At 37.9% G+C, this 21,878-nt stretch overlaps 1 protein-coding gene across 1 annotated transcript in view; it reads left to right on the top strand.

Moving 5' to 3' along the window:
* Nucleotides 1-21,653, top strand: part of lhfpl4a (LHFPL tetraspan subfamily member 4a) — a 30,276-nt gene extending 8,623 nt beyond the window's left edge. The window contains exons 2-4 of the mRNA XM_018675329.1: nucleotides 12,135-12,371; nucleotides 14,868-14,884; nucleotides 15,811-21,653. Coding sequence (XP_018530845.1) covers nucleotides 12,135-12,371; nucleotides 14,868-14,884; nucleotides 15,811-15,864 — 308 coding nt within the window. The 3' untranslated portion in view covers nucleotides 15,865-21,653. The remainder of the gene's footprint in view (nucleotides 1-12,134; nucleotides 12,372-14,867; nucleotides 14,885-15,810) is intronic.
* The last annotated feature ends 225 nt before the right edge of the window (nucleotides 21,654-21,878 follow it).

Raw genomic sequence — 21,878 nt, 5'->3', positions numbered from 1 at the left:
TGAATCAAGGATTATAGTAGAAAAAGATAAGTATTGACATATATGACATATATATATATATATATATATAGGAATCAGCACATCAACACTTTCCTGAATGTTAGTGATTTAATCACCTGCTAAATGCGTCATACTGAGCTGTTACTAGGGCCACATCATTACCTCATGATTACTTAACATTACTCACCATTTTGTGTCCACTCAAGTAGATCATCCTCCTGCCCAACTGAAGAGTAGCTGCAGTTTTACCTGGGAATCCACAATCAGTTCATGAATGACACAAGGACAAAGACAGCAGAAATAATTATCATATTCAGAGCACATTTACATTAATATTCACACCCATATGTCAGCTTATGAGCTAACATAGCCACACTACATGCTAGATGCTCAAAGAGCAGTTCCAAAGAAGAAATGCTTGCAGAGCTAAAGTGTTTATGTTGCACCCTGGATTCTTGCTTAAGCAAGTAAAATTTGGTTGAGGTTTGGATTCTGGGAGGTATGCTTACCTGATATATTGCACATGTGTACACCAATAACAATATAGCCTTAGACCCAGTTTTCACATCTCTTACTGAGTACAGTATTGGCAATGAGCATACATCAAGATGAGTTTATGGCAATTTAATCTGTCTTTAATAAGTGAAAAAATGCAAATGTTTTAAAAACTCGAATTTTCTGATTTTGCACTCATCCCCAATCCCCAACCTCCACATCCTTTTAATCTTGCTACACTGTATTGCCACTAACCATTAGCATTGTATGTAAATCATGACATGTCGGTTCATCCAATATAGATGCAAGTCTAAACTTTAGAGGATATTGGATTAGAGGATGTGGGCTTTGCAAATAATGTCCCTGTTTGACTGCTGCATGAATGACCAATGCAGTAATTTTCTGGTGAGGTTAGCCCATTTTTTTTTCTCCCTCAGTATTTTTGTAGCTCCCTTACTCTTCCCCACATGCATGCACAGAGAGAAGTGGTGCTTTTCCTTGTTGTTCATTTTTGTTCTTACAAGTAGTGTTAATGTCATAATGTAGCAACGAGGAGAGGAACAGAAAGTAACAGTGAGTGTGTTTTTGTGAAGGAGGGAGAGACAGGAGGGAGAGAGTGAAACACAGTGACTGAATGAGTTTGGGTGTGTATGCGTAGGATATGCTCCTGCTTTATGTGTGTGTGTGTGTGTGTGTGTGTGTGTGGGGCCACACATGCGTCTGTTCACGTGAGCATGTAAGACAGTGGGTAAATGTGTATATGATGGTGTGAGAGTTACATTATTAATGAGAGCGTTTTCTCTCTCTTCTCTGGAGCCAGTGTGGTGTTTTTTATTTTTTTTATTTGCTGCACTAGTAAATGTATAATGGCCATGTGCATGTGTTCGTGTATGTGCATGTGTATAGCTTCATTTGTATGGTAGTGCTAGTGTACGTATGTAGATAAATCCGCCCACGTGCATGCGTTTCCAGCAGGAGCTAAATTGACGCTGCAGTGGTCGAGTTAAATATAGAAGTACAGAGGAAGAGAGAGAGAGAGAGAAGAGTTTCCCTGGGGGATATCCCTGCCTCTCTCTCTCTGTCTGTCTCTCTCTCTCTCTCTCTCTCTCTCGCTCTTTCTCTCTATTGCTCTTTCTCTCCTTCTATCTCTCTGAGATTTCTGGCCGGCTTTCCCCAACCAAATGTACATGTTTTAATTATTAGGCGCTTAATAAATAATTCCAAAGTCACCAGGGTGTTTCTAAAAATATCCTGACAGCTGAATAATGGATTCCTTTGACCCCTCTCAGCATTGTCACTCTGTATGTGAAAGAGAAAGTCCCTGAAGCTTGTTGATAAGATGTGTAGTGTGAGGAAAATATGTCTCTACTACATCTTCCGTGCATCTCATCATTGTGTAATATAATTTACATTTATACCTCCTTTTGTTCATTCTCTTTCAGAACATATATTAGGCTTTTTAGACTGTTAGCTATATTGTTTTAATGATGCCTGATTTTATATTTTAGGTATTTTAATGACTGAGCCTACCAACAACTCTTGCCATGGTGAAACACAGAATACAGCTGGAGGTGGACACGCAGATATTAGAAACACCATTCAGTATTATGTAGCCCAGGACAACACCATCACTATAACCTCAAAGCTAAAACATAACTGAATATATATATATATATATATATATATATATATATATATATATATATATATATATATATATATATTATGGGCATAATAAAAGTAATTTTATACTACATACTGGATTATGCCAAATCTAATGCCAACAATATAAAATGTTTACTTTTTATGGTTAGATCATGGTTACAGTTGTAAAAAAGTAGAGAATAAATAAATATTTTTTTGATTTCCCACAGAAAAAACTAAATCTTCTGTCTCTTAGTACAAACCCAGAGTGACTCCATGATGCTGAGATAAGGGCTCTGTGTAGTTCAGGTTCACTTTCTCACGCTGCAAAATGACCATCAGACACCTTTCTGATGGTGTTGCATGGTGGGTAAGAATCTAAAATATTTGCCTAAAACTTTTTATATATACAGAAGCATATATAGGAGGGGCTATAATCCAACTTGTGTACACAGCAGTACACAAGACTTATGAAAAAAAATCATCCTACTGAGAAAAAAAACACATCTTATCACACAACAATAAAACTGTGTAGAATGAATATTTGACTGTGATAAAGAGTTGAAAAACCACATTAAAATCCACCATGGTAAAGTTTAGCAAAGTGTGTTTTCAGTATCAGTGCCTGGTACAGTGAGATACTCTTCCTCTAATTATGAATTAGATGGACTGCCAAGGGGGACCACTCACTGATCCCTCTGTATATCACAAAACTGTTTCACGTTGCTCAATGAAAAATGATGCTTGGACTTGTGCGATGATACATTATATGGTTATGTGCGAGCCTCTGTATGCATGCCAATCCTCTTTCCAGATTTAGGACTCATGCCAGCAACTTCCTCCACAGCTGGTGAAGGACACAGGGATGAGTGAGGAAAAGATAAAAGAAGGGGAAAAAAGAGATGAGGAAAATGGGAGGTTGGATGTGAAATCGCCAGAAAATAAGTTACGTAAAGGTATCACATTTAACATTTATGGCAAGTTCAGCAGTTTGGTAGAATGAAATAACAATAAAATAGCACAGAGAATTTACAGTAGGCTAGTCAGAGTCAAATTGTGTAAAGACAGGATGAAACAGGGGGAAAAAAAGAGGGAACGCTCCATGCCAAGTGGGCCAGTGAACCCTGGCGGCAACAACATCTTGTAAAGTGCCCCCTCAGCAATACACACACTCGCTTACATACAACAGGCTTGATCCCAACTCCAATAAGAGCTCTGTATATGAGCGAGGTGGCCGTCCATTAGATAGATGGAGGACGGCAGGCCAAGGTCTGGACACAGCAGGAGAGGGAAGGGCAGACCTGAGACAGCTTTATTAAATTATAGACTGGGCACGGTGATTTCTTAATGCAATCATGTTCACACCTTTCGACTCCGCTGCTCTGTGTTGGACCCTCAAACTGCAGGAACTCTGCTTCCATACAGAGGCCAATGGATTGAACTATCTACAACAGGTTACAGTTTGATTATAAATACAGACTTGTTGTTAGCTTTTAGACTTCCAGGATGACTTCACAAGTTGTTGCTTTTCAAAAGGGTTGGGGAACTTTCTCAAACTATAGAGAATGGTCTCTACTCTCTACTGGAAGTTATATCATGGCCACACCAAATAATCATTTCAAACTGGCTTCTGAAATCATGTAACAGGACATGTCAAACATGTAACAACAACAATTTCATTAATGTTTTAAATGACTGGATAAGGTAGGTGCAGGTACCTATAGTAATGACACCAACATCTTGATGCTACATTAGTGAGTACTCCAAATTATTGGTGAGACTTGCCTAAACATGGTTTAAAGCATGTCAAAGCAAAATCTTATTTATCTTATGTAAATAGCACATTCTTCCTCTTACAAATGAATAATTGATTTCATAAGCAATGAAATGCTCCATTGTTCAGTTCAGTACATTCAGGGGTTTTGCTGCGACAGCCTTACTTGCTCTGATATGACCAGTTGTTTGTGGTGTCTAAGATTAGCCCATGTTAGCCAACTTTGAAGTCCTCCAAACAACACAGAGAGGGATTTGCTGACCTGGCACTTCTATCAGCAACAAAAAATAATTTCTCAGTGCCTTAATTCTAAAACCATTATGAACCACTGTAAAAAAAAAAAAAAAAAAAACATTTAAAAAAAGTGTGTCCAGTGTCCAAAATCAGTCCCTTGTCCATTTATATTATATTCCCAACATAACAAACACTCAATAGGTTAATGGACTGGCACAAATGGGTCATTATCATTTTGTTTAATCACCAACAGGGGTAGTTTCAGATCTTTAGTTTTCACATCTCACAGTCACAACAGAAAGGCAAAAAGATCACACAGTCCAATTGGCAGCTTATGAAAAAATGCAATGGTGATGTCATCACCACTTTATTCTAGCCTCAGCTAACATTAGTTTTTTACACTGGCATGAGGAGAGGATCTGCTGTTGGATCCCCTCTTGTTTTTGCTGCAGCAGCAGCAGCAGCAGCAGCATTGGGACAGCAACATGGATGTGTGTCTATCTTGATTGAAGTGGGCCATTCAGACGTGCTCTGTGTATTTGCACCAATCTGCATTTAAGAGCAAGCAATGTTTCTGTGTATTAATTTTGCATGAACACTTACTACAAAATCTCAAGCATTGACTATACTATCATGAGGTAACCCAGTCAGAGCACAAGACAGTGTTGGATGGTGTCAAGCTTCTCAGGAGGAACACTGTGGAGCCTAGAGCTGCTCCCATCAAAAATACTTCACACACACTTATATATAGCACACTGATGGTATTTTTAGAGCTCTTATATAATCATTTTTGGCTGTTTGTCTAGAATGAAAAAAAGGATATGTGTGGACATGTAGATAAGAAATTCTGACAAAATTGTTATGCAATAAGTTTATAAATATCTTTAAGGTACTATAAATAAAGTGGTTCACAGTAAATTTAACTAGTTGGATCTCAAACGTGTCTTGGCAATGTATTTCCAAGTGTTTTCATTAGTTTGATATGCTTTGATGCCCTGTTTCTAACAGCTGACAGGCCATGAATGCTGCGATGAAAAGAAATGACAAGAAGTGATGAACTGAGATGAGAAAAATGACATAATAGAGTGGAGCAGCAGTAGCCATCCTGCTCTCTCTCTCCCTCTTCATTGGAGTCGTTTTTCCCTTTCCATTCCTCAGCTCTCTCCATCTCTCTTCTCTCCCTCCCATCCTCCCTCTGTGTTCGATCCCTCTGCTTGCCGCCTTTGAAGTTCCTCCCCTCTAAGTTCAGAATGCAGTGTCTTGAGACAGTGGAGGGGAGGAAGGAAGAGGGAAAAACCCCAACAACTTCAAAGGGCCTTTCGTGGGTTGTGGGAAGGTGGGGGTTATTTTTAGTCCACTGGTGAACACTTAAACACTAGAGTTTAAAATGAAGGGCTGATAGGGGAGAGATGATGTCACAGGGCCATTACTGTCATGCTGCCATGCAGAACACAAAGACATGTTTTTCCCCCCAGTATGGTACATATCCTTTTCAGAATGAATGTTTTGTTGAATTGCTCTTCTTTTAATCTCAGAGATAAAACTGTAGATCTCAATATGACTCATATGGCTGAAAATGACAGTTCTGTGAAGATAGACTTATCTGGGGATCTATGTAGAGAGGGGTGGTATGGGTAATCATAGGGCTCACATAGAAGCTGACTGGAGGTATTCAGTACATGTACAAATGTATCTTTAAAACCAAACATTCAAACTGAGGTAGCTACAATGAATCAGTAGCTTTTAGTGGTAGAGCTCCATTCACTGATGACTGTGTTTTCAGCTCAGCAGTGATTATTTTCAGGTTAAACGATTTCTAAAAGTATGATGTGAGAATTCTGTTACAAATAGTTTGCTGCTGAGCTATTGACCTAATAAACAGTGCTTGTATAAGCTTTGTTTTGTACTGTACTGAACTAAACATAACCAGTTGAACCTACTAATGAACTGAAGACAGTCTGAATCCATTAATAACATCATAGTGTTGATGCACGCACTCACTGGTATATGTCCTGCAGTGCATTTTAATGATGACCTGTCTACTTACTGATGTATATACTGAAGTATATTTGAACAAAAATCATTCATTCAGATTAGGGAAAAAGTGAACAAATTACATAGTCAGTGACAAATCTTAGAATTGAGCTGAACAAAATGATTAAAGTGATTCATGCACAACTCCCAAATATCCACAACTTAACGGTGACTTGTGGATCTAACCTCCTGTCAGGAGGTGGGTTCATAACAAAAAAGATAAAGAAACATCTCCGAAATGCCACGTAATGACTCTGGAATTGTAGTTAGGACATGATGCAGAGACAGGGGTGGTGGCTAAACATAGGGCTTGCATAGAAACCAACACACATACCTCCCAAATTGCATGAATTGCTTATTGTGATCCTGGATGGCAAACAGGCTAACTGGCTGATCTATCCTCCTGTTATAAGGCAGGTTTGCCATGAAAAAAAATATGTACATGTTCTAAAAGAGCATGAAAAACATGTCTGAATGACACTCATGCATGTTTACTTACATACAGATGGAAAAAGCATTTTATAGCCTTGAATGAAAACTACTATTGAAGCACTTGGCAACAGTGGAGAGCAAAAACCTCCTTTTAACGGGGCAAACCCACAGATAATACCTCATAGTAAGATTTAATTCCATGCTAAGAGATGGTTTAATTGACAAAATACACCATAGTAGTACCTTATGTATTTTGGGAAAGCAAACAAAATTGATGTCAGCTCCACTACACAGGATCCTTCGAGTAGCCCTATATCCACATTTTCAAAAAGCCCACACTTAATAACTCTGAATGAGTTTCATGTCAGATGGGGAAACATTCATCAAAAATCCATAAAACATGTTACCTGACACTCATTACTCAGTTAATGATTTTATCATCTCTCTTCTATGTTAATATGTTGTATAAAGGTCATAAAAGAAGCTAATAACATGATGATTTCCCACGATGATTACTTCCATGGTTTCTCTATTCTCTCATTACTTACTGTATTATTGTCATTATATTCTTTCTCATTACATTCTCTCATTATGCCTGCAATTATTTTGTCAGAGGAACGGTCATATTTTCAAATGATGAACATCTCCGCTTGAAATAAGACTCCTCATATTTGCATGGGTTCCTGCTTTACACAGAGAGGTGGTGACTAATCTCATATCCTCCCTCATCTGTTGCCATGAGTTCACCACCTACCATTTTCTCATTATGGATGGCTAGTGGGTGAAACACAGGGTCTTTGGAGGGAATCACTAATGTGACAAGGTTCAACCATATGACTAATGGACTTCACTTCAATACACTCACATACAATGCGGCATAGAGATCTGTTCTGTAAGGTCCTGTTAATATTACTATTCGTATTACCTTATTGGAAAATAAAACAAAAAGACTGGGGTGCCTAGTAAAATAATGGTTATGATGCATACCATATGACTCTAACATCCCCTAGCTAGCTACACAACACGAAGCAAGTCAGACATTTGAACCACATAAGCTATTTTAGCTATTGTTCCCTTCTTTTTAAATGTGGGCACATGTCTTTGCCTGCAATTTTGGTAAGAGAATAACACAATTGATAGTAACAGATCTGCACTGGTATATACTGCTCCCAGGCAATTCTCACAGCTTCACAGGATGACACTTAAAAAAGTTCTCACCTTCTTCTACCCACTCAACTTTTACATGTTAGTAAACTAACTGCCAACAATCGAAACCGAGTTGATCTAAAACAGAGTTCCAAACTAACTTGAGTGCCATGTACAAAAGTTTAGCTTTAAGCAGCGCAGGTGGTGACTGATACATGTTTTTCCTTGGGGCTTACCGTAGCTGTATGTGCTGCATGATGAGACTGTTCAGCCCTACAAACCCCCATGCTTGATTTGACACAAGGGTAATGAGGCAAAAACGGCTTTATTTCCACTCAGTAACAGGTCATCCTGTCAGTCCTAGTACTCTTGCAGCTTAAAATGTGAACAATACCTAATACAAGAAAACCTGAAAAATGTAAAAGTTCAAATTATTGGTGGTCCAGCCCCTCGACACTTCCCTACACTGTACTATTCCTGCAGCTCGACTTGCTGATCAAATTACAAAACAAATACCTGCTAACATCAGTTTGCAGGCCAGATAGCTATTTAGCTAATTAGCACACTAAACCACATAAAAACATGTCGGTGAATGTCGGACAGAATGTTGTTTGTCTTCAGGTTGTAAGCTCCCATTACCAGAGAGTTTGTTTATATTGTGTCTCGATGCGCCTGAAAGCTCAGCTGTCATTCAAACACAGACACAGGCCTGCCCACTCAGAGGCTTAGAGGCAAAATGGGCATTTCTGATATATTTCCCAAGATCCTTTGTCATTAATGAATGCATCAGCTAATGAAAATCTGTTTTTCTTTTCTTTTTTTTATCTCTGTATGGACACCAGTAGGTGTGATGTATCTATCAGTAGTTTGTCTAACCTCACTGTTGACTTTTGAGGCTTTGATGCTTACAAAAAAGGATTCTGCGTCATGCGTTCAGCAGATCAGCAGAATTTACTGAAAGCCCAATGCTATTGTTCTCTGCGTTACTGTACACCTCATTCCACACAGTAGCTACTATGTTTGAATGCTGCCCTGCATCCTTCACTACATACACAGCACACACAGCTCTTAAAATATTCACCATTGCACACCAATCGAGTTCTAGACATTGAATCTTTTAAACGTTTATTGGACTGAAGCATAATAATCACAGACTTAACCAAATCTATCTGACTTTTCATGTTCATCACAAGTGATGTTGCCTGTGGAAAAGACATGTCTGGTCTGGAATGAAGATTCAGTGTGATGTCTGCCATGTATGTTCCCCATCTCCCAGTGGAGCCCACTGCTTTACTTACAGCCCCTCAGGCACAGGCTGACTGCTATTTAAACAGTGCTGGTGAGCAAGAAATATGGCACAATCAGCTCCCCAGTGATGCTCACTTTGATAAACGAGCAGAGGTGTAAAGTATAGATTACCACTTTTGTTGTAGTGTCGAAATTGCATGTATGGATTTCCCCAGAGGGCTTTGTGCTATGTGTGTGTGTTGCATACAATCACTTTTGTTTGACTGTGAGCAGGTTTGTGTATGATCTGTATGTTTTAAATTCTGACCCTCACACAATTGTCTCAAGGTGAATAATGTATACAGGGTATGTTATTACATCGTTCTGTCTTACTATTAAGCCCTCTACATACAGGTGTCTAAATTCTGTTCACATCAGCAGTGTTTAAAGCTGCAGGAGACAAAGTTTTTAAAGTAAAAATACAATGATCTTATTAGCACTAATGACTAAATGAGAGTCTATAAAACCACATTATTTACATAAATTTGAGTGCTGAGTGTGGACACTGCTCTGTGCATAAAAACTGAAAGACAGAAAGTACTGAAATACAAAGTTGGACTCACTGACACTGTTTCAAAGATCCTTATCTTCTCTTGTTTGCTTGTTTTCCAGACATAATTTTCTCTGGCTTGCTGACGTTACCTCACCATTGCTTTCTATTGAGTCAAGCAGAAATTTTCCAGTATTAGCTTCCCAATACCATTTGGACATGCCATGTGAGAAGTATAGCTAGTGGCTACTTAGCCTGATAATTGTGTTTCATTTCATGGGTGGTAGGGGTGGGGGTTTGCCCTAAGCAGTGAGTAGTGAGTGATTGATCTATCTTGTCCAGTTGATGCAGAAGCTGTGGCAGTGATTACTAAGAGCAGTTAACTTGAATTTTGAAACATTTACATTTTTTAAAAGGTTACTCAAGGGTTCTTAAAAGTCACCAAATCTAATGAGAAAGTTGCTAAGTTGGCAAGTCTGTAGCTAGCTATGGAATTTTGGAAGAGGAAAAGTGCAACAATTAGAATCAGATAAAAAGAACTTTCTAAAATGGTAAAATAAATAAATAGATAAAAATAAAAACCAAGAGAATGACCATGTGCATTACAAGTAAAAAAAAAGTGTAAAATGTTTTTAGAGACAAATTCAGACTGCAAGCCCTGAGAAAGCACACTTATAAAAATGAGTCTACGAGAGGAATTTAAAAGAGGATAAGGAGCTCACCAGTCTGATCTCCTCAGTAAAGTTGTTCCAAAGAACAGGAAAACAACAGACACAACAAAATAGTCACCCTTGGTTCTCAGTCATGACTGTAGAATGACTAGCAGTGCCTTGGCTGAAGAACTCAGGTTACAACTAGGTACATATATCAGTAGATCTGAGATGTTCTTAAGGTGGTCCAGAGCAGGCCTTAAAAGTCACCAAAAAATCTTAAAATCAATTCTAAATTGAATCATAAACCAATGAAGAGAAGCTAAAATGAGGTAATGTGGTCTCTTTTGTTCATTCTGGTAAGATGTCTGGCAGCTGCATTTTGGACTAGTTGTAATTCATCTAAACTATGTTGGTTCAAACGTGTAGAGAGAGTACCAGTGGTCTAAATGAGAGATTACGGCATGTATGACAGTCTCTAGGTATCGTCTGGATAAAATTGAACTGATCTTAATAAAGCCTCCTGAGCTGATGAAAATTAGACTAGGACAAAGAGCCAGATGCTTTGAGGTTTAAGCCATAACTATGCCAGGGCCAACAGCAATAACAATAACCCCAGACTTATGTCTGTGGATGATATGCCCCAGGGGTGATATGTATAAAGAGAACAATAGAAGTCCAAGGATAGACTCTTGATGTACCCCACAGGTCATTTTCACAGATAACGATTGTGAATTACCAATGGCTACACTAAAAAAATATTTCATCCACTCAGACCAACATCATGAAACTTGTCCCACCTACTAAACTCTGATTGGTCAATGAGCACAATACCAGACCTAAATAAATCAAAGATGTGGGTGGTGATTATCATGAAGTGATTAAATAGTATAAAAATTATTTCATCTTTTGGTGCATAAACTTGTGGCAAAATGACATTAAAATGTGACTTATATGATATTGATAGTATACGGATGAAATGAAGGGTTAGAATCAGCATAGAGACAAACATTGACATAGTTTGTCTTTTTTCTTTTTTGTTACCTTAACGGATGACCTATTTGCTCTTACAGTGTGGTGTCTTGGGATTAGCATGTCTCTATTGTTGACAATAGTGAAGAAAAGATTCACATGCACACTGAGCATATATACATAAAGTATGTATGCACTCACAGAAATGCACAGTATGACCGATTAAACAGCGGGATTAAACACACACACACTCTACCACAGAATCACAGATGCAAAGAATCAGTGCTAAAGGTAGAATTCACCTTAAAATGCTTGAGTATTGTTAAGATAACTAGATGTACTTTGTATTTCTGATCCAGTTTATTGTTTACTGATCTTGCAGAAATGAGTTTCCATTAAAATCTATTGTGAAAGGGCCACAGATACTAATTTCTTCAGTAACAGTGTAGAAACACGGTGCGTTTTAGTAAAGGACACAGATCTCACATATATACACTAAAAAATAACTCCCTTATCACTATCAAAGGACATGAAGAAAAAGCTGAACTCAGGATCTTAAGCCTCTCTGCTTGGTTTTGGTATCCTTTGGTATAAAGCAGGCCGACCAACTTTGTAAACATTCACTTGCTCTTTGCAGATTACTGGTGTCATCTTACAGGACTACTGGGTCTCGAAGTTAAAATTCTTTAAAGAGTTTTCCTTTTGCTGTAATTTAAGGCCATCGGTGGGTACATGCAAGATACATTTTATTGCTGTTAGTTCATGAAAATCCAGAAAAAAAATTCTTCCCAGTCACTTCTATTTTTTTCACACCTCAACTTCTCATCATCTGTTCTTTGGAAACTCACTTGTGCTCTGTCCTCATCTTTCTTCCTCACATCTCCTTCCTCTTCCTCTCCTTGTTTCCCTCCTCTTCTAATCTCTGTATTTATACCCCACTTATCTCACCTCTCACCTTCTCTTTGTCCTGTTACAGGAGTGTGCCTGGTGCTGGGTTGCATGATCTTCCCTGATGGATGGGATGCTGAGGTGATCCGGGACATGTGCGGAGAGCATACAGGGAAATACTCCCTGGGTGATTGCTCTGTACGCTGGGCCTATATGCTGGCCATCATGGGCATCCTGGACGCCCTCATCCTCTCCTTCCTGGCCTTCGTCCTGGGTAACCGGCAGACAGACTTCTATCTTGATGATCTGCAGACAGACAACAAAGGTAAGTAAAGGGATATTGAAACACAATGCTTAAAAATTAGTCATGTCAGCAGCAAATTGATTAGCACTCAATCCTATCAACCTGCACAACACAGGCTGCTGCTGTTCACTGTCCAACTGATATAATCTCATCATGCATTTTAACAGAGTGGACTGTAGCTTAAAAAAACAATAGCAATAATTATCACAATATAATTTTATAATGCAAAATAAAATGATGATATCATTTTCCTCAAGAGAACATTTGGAATAATACATGGTTGATAAATGTTTGATTCAATTAATTTCCATGCTCAAACAGCATGCACAGAAATGAATCATGAACTGCCAGTCATGTTGTAGAAACAGAGGTGTGCATTGTGCGAGTTAGGTGCTAGATTAGTTTGGTTAGATTTTTATCAGTATAACTTTTCTACCTTGGATTTGTGTTTGTCATGTTCTGACTATAAAGAAAAAATTAAAACCACAATTAACCATTGGGTTTCTTCAACATTCACTCAAGAGCAAAAATCAGCCCTTCTCAGCCAGCACTATTAGCAATATTACTTGAATAATATAACAGGTTTTGCTAACTACTATCACAAACATTATTTATTGCCTCAGACCAGATAGTCAGACTTTCAAAGTTGAAGTTGCTCCAGTACCATTTCTCCTCATTGATCTGTCTATCCTTTGCTGATGAAGTGTGTCATTCAGTGAACTTAGATACCTTTTGAATCAGCTCCTGTATCATTTACCTGTTGTCGCTGTAGTTTCTGTGGTTGTCATGGTCACACAGCGAGCCACGGCAGCAAATTGAAAAAGTTGAACCATCATAAACTCTAAAACAAGTGCAGCGGCAGAGAGAGGAGCCCTGTGTGTTCACAAGAGCAGCAGCTGCCCTCCCTTTACCACTGCTGCTGCATTTACATTCAAAACAATGGATGCAGCAATGGCAACCGCCTCCTCCCTTCTGAAGGCACCTTTACTCTTACTATAGCCTCGTGCTTACTACTTGACAGAACACTTGCACTGGCTAAGCTATGATTAGACATCATTGTTCAGGGGTTTAATTAACCTGGATGGTGCTTTTTTCTTTGCTTGTTTGAATGGATATATGATGAAATTGAAAGCATTGGCCAAATCTGATCAATCAAAACATAATGATGTCTTGTACTATTACACAACTATTGGATGCTTTTATCCAGTCTAAATCTTTAATCTTTAATGCAACATTAGAATAAACCTGAATAAAAATATCAGGGAGGGGAAAAATCTGAGTATGGTGTATAATACAGCAATGCAGTGCCTCTAAGGTGGATTAGCCAGTCAGTTTTCCTCCAACTCTCATTTTGTAGGCCTCAACTGTGAGGCCATTAACATGAACAAGATTATCCCAGTTGAAAAATGACTACACTCCAACCTGACCTCAGTAACTCCAGCCAAATTGCTTTCAGTGCTGTATTCAAGAGTGGGAGAGTGTCCTCCGGAGGGTTTCTGACAGTTTGCATGATGTTGCATCAGGACAGTTGAATCGCATTGTTTCAGCTGTATGAAAGGAGAGGAAGAGGAGGAAAGGAATGGTAGAAAAAGGCAGAGGAGGGGCCAGGGTAATAGATACAATGAAAAACAATAAAAAGTCTCCTTCCATAAGGCTTATGTGTATGATTTGACTCCATAAACCCAATGTGCAGCAACACAGAGAGAAACAGAGAGCAAGGGTAAAAGATAGGCAGAAAGAAAAACAGAAAGATGGAGCTCTATGACATAAAGCATAGTAGACTGAGAGTGTGAGAGATATACAGACAGATAGAAAGCAAAATAGAGTAAAGGAGAGAGGAGGAGTGAGAGGAGGAGACCAAGAGATAAAGAGAGAGAATAGTGACATAAGATGTCTCGGCTCTCCGACGGTCTATCTCCATGATGGTTTCCATGGTAACTGGAGATATTCCAGAGTGTGGGCGTGTCTTTCTGTTCTTATCTGATTGACCTCACTGACAGTCTCAGTGATTTTACACATTTAATGCATCTAATGCTTCATCAGCTGTGTGAAGTTTCTTTTTTACGCACATTTCTGTTACAGATCTAAATGTCTCTTTAGGTTCTTTATATAAACTGATAGAACAAACTGTCTGACAACCCTATGGACAGTGAATAAGATCAGCTGTTCTACCTTTAAGTGATGAAGGAGAAAAAGTTTATATAGATTTTATATGGGGAAAGACTACATCAGTATTAGGCCAGTGATAAGAAAAATAATGGGGTATTATAACATATTAAGAATTTACTGCACTAGAACATTTAAGTGGAATTATTCTGTATTAACAAAAATAATTAAATAAAAATTAGACATAAGCTGGACCTAGGCTGCAAATAAATGTTTTCACCAGTGAGAGACAACCTAAATGCTCAACTCTTACTTACATAAGCATATTCATATTTTGCTCAAATATGCACTTTTTTTGGTCTTGCTTCACTGTGTATATGCCGACACTTTTGTTCTTTTCTGTCCTTGCAGATTTTGCTGTGTCAAGGGTAAGTTGACTTTTGCTTTATACATTTCATGTGCATTATGCTTGAGGAATACATAACACACGCCTGTGGAAAGCCTTGTCAGCTTTTGCATATTGTACAGCTGAAAGACAACAATACCGTCAAACACTAACAGATGTATGGTGACTAATTTTTAAAGGACAGTAATGCCTGTACCCTAAAAGACTCCACTAGTACAGTGGTTCTTAAACGTTTAGAAATCATGCCACACTTTTTAATGGCATCCATCCATTTAGAGATGAATATTGAACTAAATTATGACTAAAGTACATTAAGTGGTGAATTAAATTTTTTACTCTATCTTATATTTTAGTTATTTAAGAACAAAAAACAAACACCCCCAGATGACATTTATTCCGCATTAATCTGTTTCTCATATACGTTGCTTTCAGTATTTATTGTGTCTTTGTTACCCAAAAATAGACATTTTCTCTCCTGATGTCTCTGAAACTCTCTGTCCATATTTGTTGTAGTTTTATTTTGTAGCTTGTCCTTGGCATGGCACAGCTAGCTTACCATATCCATGAAAACATCACATTAGCAGTAATAGTTTTAAGTTTGCATTCTGATCTTAGTTCTTGACTTGCTTAAGTTCGGCTACCTCAGAATGTGGTGAGGGCAGAAATGTATGGTCATTTCTTTGAGCTCTACTTACACTTATAAATCTTTGTCATTATATCTTCCTTTTTGAAAATGTGATATGAAAAGATAACTGATTTAAGAAAAAAAGACTGAAGCAAATCTTACGACAAACATGGCCCCCACGGTGCTGTGGTGCCACTTTGGAAACCACTGTTCTATCAATGTTCTTACTTATAACCACATAAGTGTTCATTCATTGAGTTTGATGTCTATGATCGAAGTGTCTGAATAAATAAAATAAAAATCCTCTGTCTTATTTTCTTCAGATTGAGGTTCGGGACAGAAGAGAGCCACGATATGGAGTGCAGCGTCTTCACTGAGGGCACTGATGACAGTGGACAACTTCTCTTTTCTTCTCTTCTCTTCTCTTCTCTTCTCTTCTCCCTCATCCATTTCTTTTCCTCTCTTCTGTCCTCCTCTCCTACTGTCGTCCTTTCTTGTCTCCAATGATCAGGATATCACCCAATCTCAATGCAGATACCAAGTGTACAGGATTCTGTAAGATAAAAAAACAAAAACAAAAAAAAACAGAACAAAACAAAACAAAACTCACTGGGATAAACTATATTTTGAAAAAAAATTATACAAGGTTGTACAGTGCATTTAACACTAGACTTTCTCAACAAATACCTTTATGATGAAAGAAAAAAAAAAGATTTACTCTATTTAAAGTCTTGATTTGTGTGAGAAATTCAATCCTTACGATGAAGAACCATAATGTCCATCTATGATTTCACAATGATTTATTTAAAATCTTGCTATCTAATGACTTTGAGTTTGTGTGTTGTGTACATTCATAGCTTCAGAGAGCAGATTATTGATATTCCTCATACAGTGATAGAGTCAAGACTCGCAATACAGCAGCAAGTCCATTATTAAACAACATTCAAAACACTTCAGCCGGGACTTGTATGGCTCTTCATCTAAGGACTTTCAAATATGAGGAATTTAAAGGAGTACCCCATTGCAGCTTTACAGAACCTAACATCTCTGGGAGATTCTCTACTGTACATACTGAACAATGTAAATAGCATTACTGCTGACAAAAACAGCCGACAACAAAACCTCATCTGACTCTAATGCATTCGAGTATAGTACTTCTACCCTTGGTTTCAGTGTTCCTTGTGCTGGAAGAGCATCGGAGTATGTGCAAATCCATTGTGTTTATCTGACTCCTCACTACTGATTTGGTGGGATTAGACAGATGGGAATAAAATGGATATCTTCGCTGGATATTAAACAGAAAAGCAGAGCACCATAAATCAAAGTGATCATGTGTGATCACAGTTTTTTTGACAAAGAAAAAAGACGCTTCCCCTGCATCAACATGGCCTCAAATCAAGCCCCTTACTGTAGTATTTCACCCTGCAGTATACAGTAAAAATTTAAATTGCTGAACTGAATTGCAGCTGTCCAAGTCAGACTTAGAAGTCTGCGTTCCCTACTTTGTAATACCCTTTCTCCAGTGTGCAGTTTACTCCAGTTTATGGTTCCAGCATATAGTGATCAGTTTACTCTACAAATGTCTTAAGACTGTGTGAATACGGCTGTATGAGTCGGCCTTCTCTCAGAGGGAAGCCCCAAGTGCTGCATTGTCTTAAGGTGATGTCACTAATATGCCTCTTAGCTGCTTGCAGTAGTCATAGGAGTTATAAGTTCGACAAAATCACATCAAATAACCCCCCAAAATGAGGACAAAATCCTTAAAGTGCACTCACTCACTTCAAAATGTTGCAGATGTAATGTGTATTAGTCAGCAGAATATACTGTGACTTGGTGTCCTACCATATAATTCTTCAAGTCATGTTAGATACATTTTTTATGTCATTACGAGACAGGGATGTGGTCAAGTCCTCCCAAGGCACCGTCTGTGAGCCCAGTGTAAAGTGGCCAGATTTAAATATATTGGGCCTCATGCAAGAACTTTTTAAAATTGTACTTTTTCTGTAAAGTTTGAGCATAAGAGTGTTCAATATCAGATTCAGAAAAATTGTTGTAAATTACTTGTTTCATAATGATTACCTTCTCATGAGGCAGCTTGTGTTCACGAAATGTTATCATTAATATAATCAGCATCCTTTAAAATGCTACATAAGGCTACCTGTTCTGCTCCATTTGTGGGCAGGTTTCATTCATTGAAATGTGACTTAATAGTAAAAAATACAAATTTCACCTCAGAGATTCATTTTCTGTTGTTGGAAATCTGCAAACAAAAACATGATAAATTTAGCAGTTTTAGTTGTTTTATATTTTTATGATAATCATCACCAGAGCAGTGCCACACTGTGACAAAAATAAAGGAGATGTGTTGTGACATGAAATAAGATGCTAGAAAAAATCTTGCTCCTGAGGCAGCTGACAGAGTGAGCAGCTAGTTGCCATGCAAAAATTTACCAAAAGAATCATGAATCCAAAAGAAGAAGAAACTAAAGTTGTCCAGCCTCCCAGTAAATTGGCAAGCCATGATTATACATTGACAGAATATTCATCTTCATTTTAATTCATTTTGGCAACATATTTAAACTTTTTAATCTAACTAAATCAATTTCAATTGAGAAATGCAGATTAGCTTCTAGTATCTGTTCATGACTGCTATGACAGGTCTGAACCACTTGTGAACTTTAGAAGTACCTTCTAAACGAATTTAGAATTTAAAAACCAATTTTTTTCATGCTGTACTTACGATTCTTGCACGAGGCCCTTTGAGTGTAATAATCCTGGAATCAGCCTATAAAATCCCATGAGCTACAGTGATTTGTTTTCAGTGGTAGAATGGAACTCCCCAGGCTGATAAAAACCTCCAAATTCCCAGAGGAAATGCGAAGGACGTGATCTCAGTGTCCTCAGCCATAGCTACTATCCTGGTCATGGGCTCACATGTGAAAAAAAGTATTATTTCTGTAGCATTGTTATTGTGACATGCCACCAAAAACCCAGATTACTGTTGTTCCGACAACAATGTACCTTGATGTAGCACTTGAGACAACACCACTAGTGTCATTGGTTGTTATCAAAACACCTATGACATGAATTACTGCTGACATATTTATGACAATGATCATTGCTACACCAGCAACATAAATTGTTAAAAACTACAGGATGTTTCCAGCATGACAATGCAAGTTATTGGCTTGACAAACCTGGTTGGTTGCTTTGACGACTCGTGTGACAACCAGGGAGATACTGTAAATTGTGTTTCCTCTTTTTAATCATATGAACATGTGCTACTTTGAACCTAAAATTGGTACCTGCTCTGTAAATTTGAAATCTTTTTCAAATCATCTTTTACTCGGGTTGATGATGCTGCCAGTATGAGGCCTGTGACTCACCACTGTACCCATGAGCACAGTTATAACTTCTACAGGCTATAGCCACTTGATATGTCTGCATCAGTGACACTGATTGTCATGATATCAGTGACATTGCTCTAGGTATGATTCAAACATGTGACAAGTTGCAGTTGCACAGTATGATAGAGCAGGCTGCTGTAATTTAGAGCACCATGGGGCTCTTATCCCTCTCAGAGCAGCACTTCAGGCTGGCATACTGTAACTGAGCTTCCTAAAGCACCAAACCTGGGTTGAGTCTCCATGGGAATAAAATCAGCTGTGTAATAAAAGCACACAGTTAATTGTTTCATATGAGAAATTGGCATGCTTTGCCCATTTGGGGGGGAAGGCACGATCATACAGTAAACCCTGAGAAGTAATTGAATCCATTTCACTGAGCAATTCAACCACACTAGGTGATCTGCGTTCTGTGAGACAGCTGCAGACAGCAGTTTATTTAACAGGCAACATCACAAAGAATATGCAGTCCACTGAGGGACTGCTTATACTGCATTATGTTTGACTGTAATCCATGTTACACTGTGGTAGGGATGCACTGTTAACACGTTCATTATGGGCAAATCAAAGCACTAATCTTAAAATATCAAGCACCACAATTTACATTTACACCTACAAAAGATCTGAAGTATAAAGAAAATCAAGAATTAGATTTGGACGTAGGTAATGGCTCATTTCTGCCAGATATTGACTCAGAAGGTTGTCCTGGATGGGTTGATCGATGCATCCCTACACTATATACATATAATGAGCAGATAGCTAGATGTGCAGTGTGTTTTTTAGAATGGTAGCTAGCTAACTCTCAGGAAGCTGTGTACACAGTACTGTATTAAAGGCTCATTATGGAAATGATCAACAAACACACACAAGTCAGACGATGCTCTCGTGATGTGGTCATCGACAAAATGACTCATTACTCTACAGCGTACCTTGTTAGTAAAGTTTCAGTTTTGGATAAAATAGCACTACTACTACTGGTTTTCCAAGCTGGGCCTTTAAGACAATATGAAAACAGCCCTTATGCTGAATCTAATGATGCTGTCCATGCAAGCTCTGCACAGACCTTGGCCTACATCTATCAACTGTCTTAGGGTAGGAGTGCTGGGCCCTCATTCAAGAAAAGTTTGTTTCACTTAAACCTTGAAGTAACTGTGCAAGCATTTGAAAAAAAAATATGATAGAAACAACTGAAACAGTATTTACAGACCTCATCCATTTGGTATTGCAAGAAATATGTTTTTGCTTTTGATATGTACATGATCATTTGAAAAAAATCAGTGCACTTGCTGAGACATCAGCATGGTGATTTTTTATATGTAAAGTTTGCATAAAGCAGGCGGTAATGTCTCTCATACGGTATATATTGTGATTTAGACATCTCCTATAGTGTGCATCTCTCATTTGGGAATACTTTTTTGGGCCCAGGACATATTTTACAACAAATCTACGAAAAGAAACTAACAAAGGAAAAAGCCCTGAGGCCTAAGTGGCCGTGTCAGGCTACCAAGCATCATTACCTGTGTGATCATTGGTCTGGTCTCCTCTCCGGGTACTCTGTTCCTGAGGACTTGACGATGAACTGAAAAATACCTTAACAAGGAACTGACAATACCTTAACCCTGATGAGCACATATTTGTACCACTCCAGGTGCCTCTAAGAACTCTTGATTTAATTCAGATGTGGTGCAGAACCAGCAAAACAAGTAGTGACACTGTAGTTTTTTCTACTAAAGACTACATACTCTGACTGAGCTCTGAAGCTAGATGGATTTTACTGCAGGTTTGAGGTCAATTCAGTTTCAACTCAAACAACTGAAACTAAATTAACTGAGAACAGTTTCCCTCATCTATTTAACTTGATTTGGGGAAACATTTTGATATTTAGAACTGGAAAAAAACTGAGTTAATTTTCTTTTATTTTCAGTTTGTGATTGGACTCCAAATCTGAATTCACCTCAGTCTTGAATCACAGAATCATCAAAAGTTGTGAAAAAGAATGAAAAGCTAATAAAAGGACACAGAGTCAATGAGAAGTCATTTCCGGTCTTGCGCAGCAAACAAGATGTTTGTTGACAATGTAAATGTCATTGATCTGTCAATGATTTCATCATAGTTTTTATCATGCAATATCATGTATAAATACATAATGTTGGGGGTGGGACGGGTTTGGGGCAAAGATGAATAATGTCCAGTGACTTATGTTATGATAACAGTTGACTTTCTGTTAACTCCTGAAATGCAGATGTTGCCAAAATACCATCAACTATCATGTGTTAACATGAAAAAAAGAGAAATAATCAGTTTTTGTTTTGTATAACAAAAGAATGATATACTGATATTTGTCAAGTACTTCTGATGAGATCTTTGTTTTATGTGTTAACTACAGAATCTTTCCTTTCTGTTATGAATTACTTTCTATGTATTTTGGTATGATGTATGATGATTGTTGTTCTGTCACATCAGACTTAACATCTCAGAATCAATTTTGACTCACTTATGGATGACTGCTTGTTGAAATCTCAACACCCAAAAATGTATACGAGTCTATTTATAAAGTTGCTTGATCGTGGACAAGTGGACAGAGTCTGAAAGAGGCTTGTTGCTTTTCATGGATTATAATGACATGCTGATTTTGATTTGAAAATTATAATGTCTAATTAATTCCTATTTGTGAATAGTATTCCAACTCACCATGATGACAATTTCTGTTATTGAAACACATTTTGAGAAGGTCGAATAAAGATATTTTACATTCAAAAACATTCTTGACTGTGTCAGTGAATCAGTTAAAGATGTGGATTTAAAGCAAGGCAATGAATAAACACTGTTGTGGTTTATACAGTTCATACACAGTATATTATTATTTTTCTACCACAGAAGGGTCTTGATGCCTGTATCCATCATTATTCATAAAGTTGTGGTTTGAAACTGGACTATTTATGTAATTAACAGCAAAGCCAGAGCATCCATCTCTGCTGTAGCGATGA

The sequence above is a fragment of the Lates calcarifer genome, linkage group LG6 (assembly GCF_001640805.2).
Source record: "Lates calcarifer isolate ASB-BC8 linkage group LG6, TLL_Latcal_v3, whole genome shotgun sequence".
Lineage (NCBI taxonomy): Eukaryota > Metazoa > Chordata > Actinopteri > Centropomidae > Lates > Lates calcarifer.
This window is presented reverse-complemented; position numbering and strand designations above follow the sequence as displayed.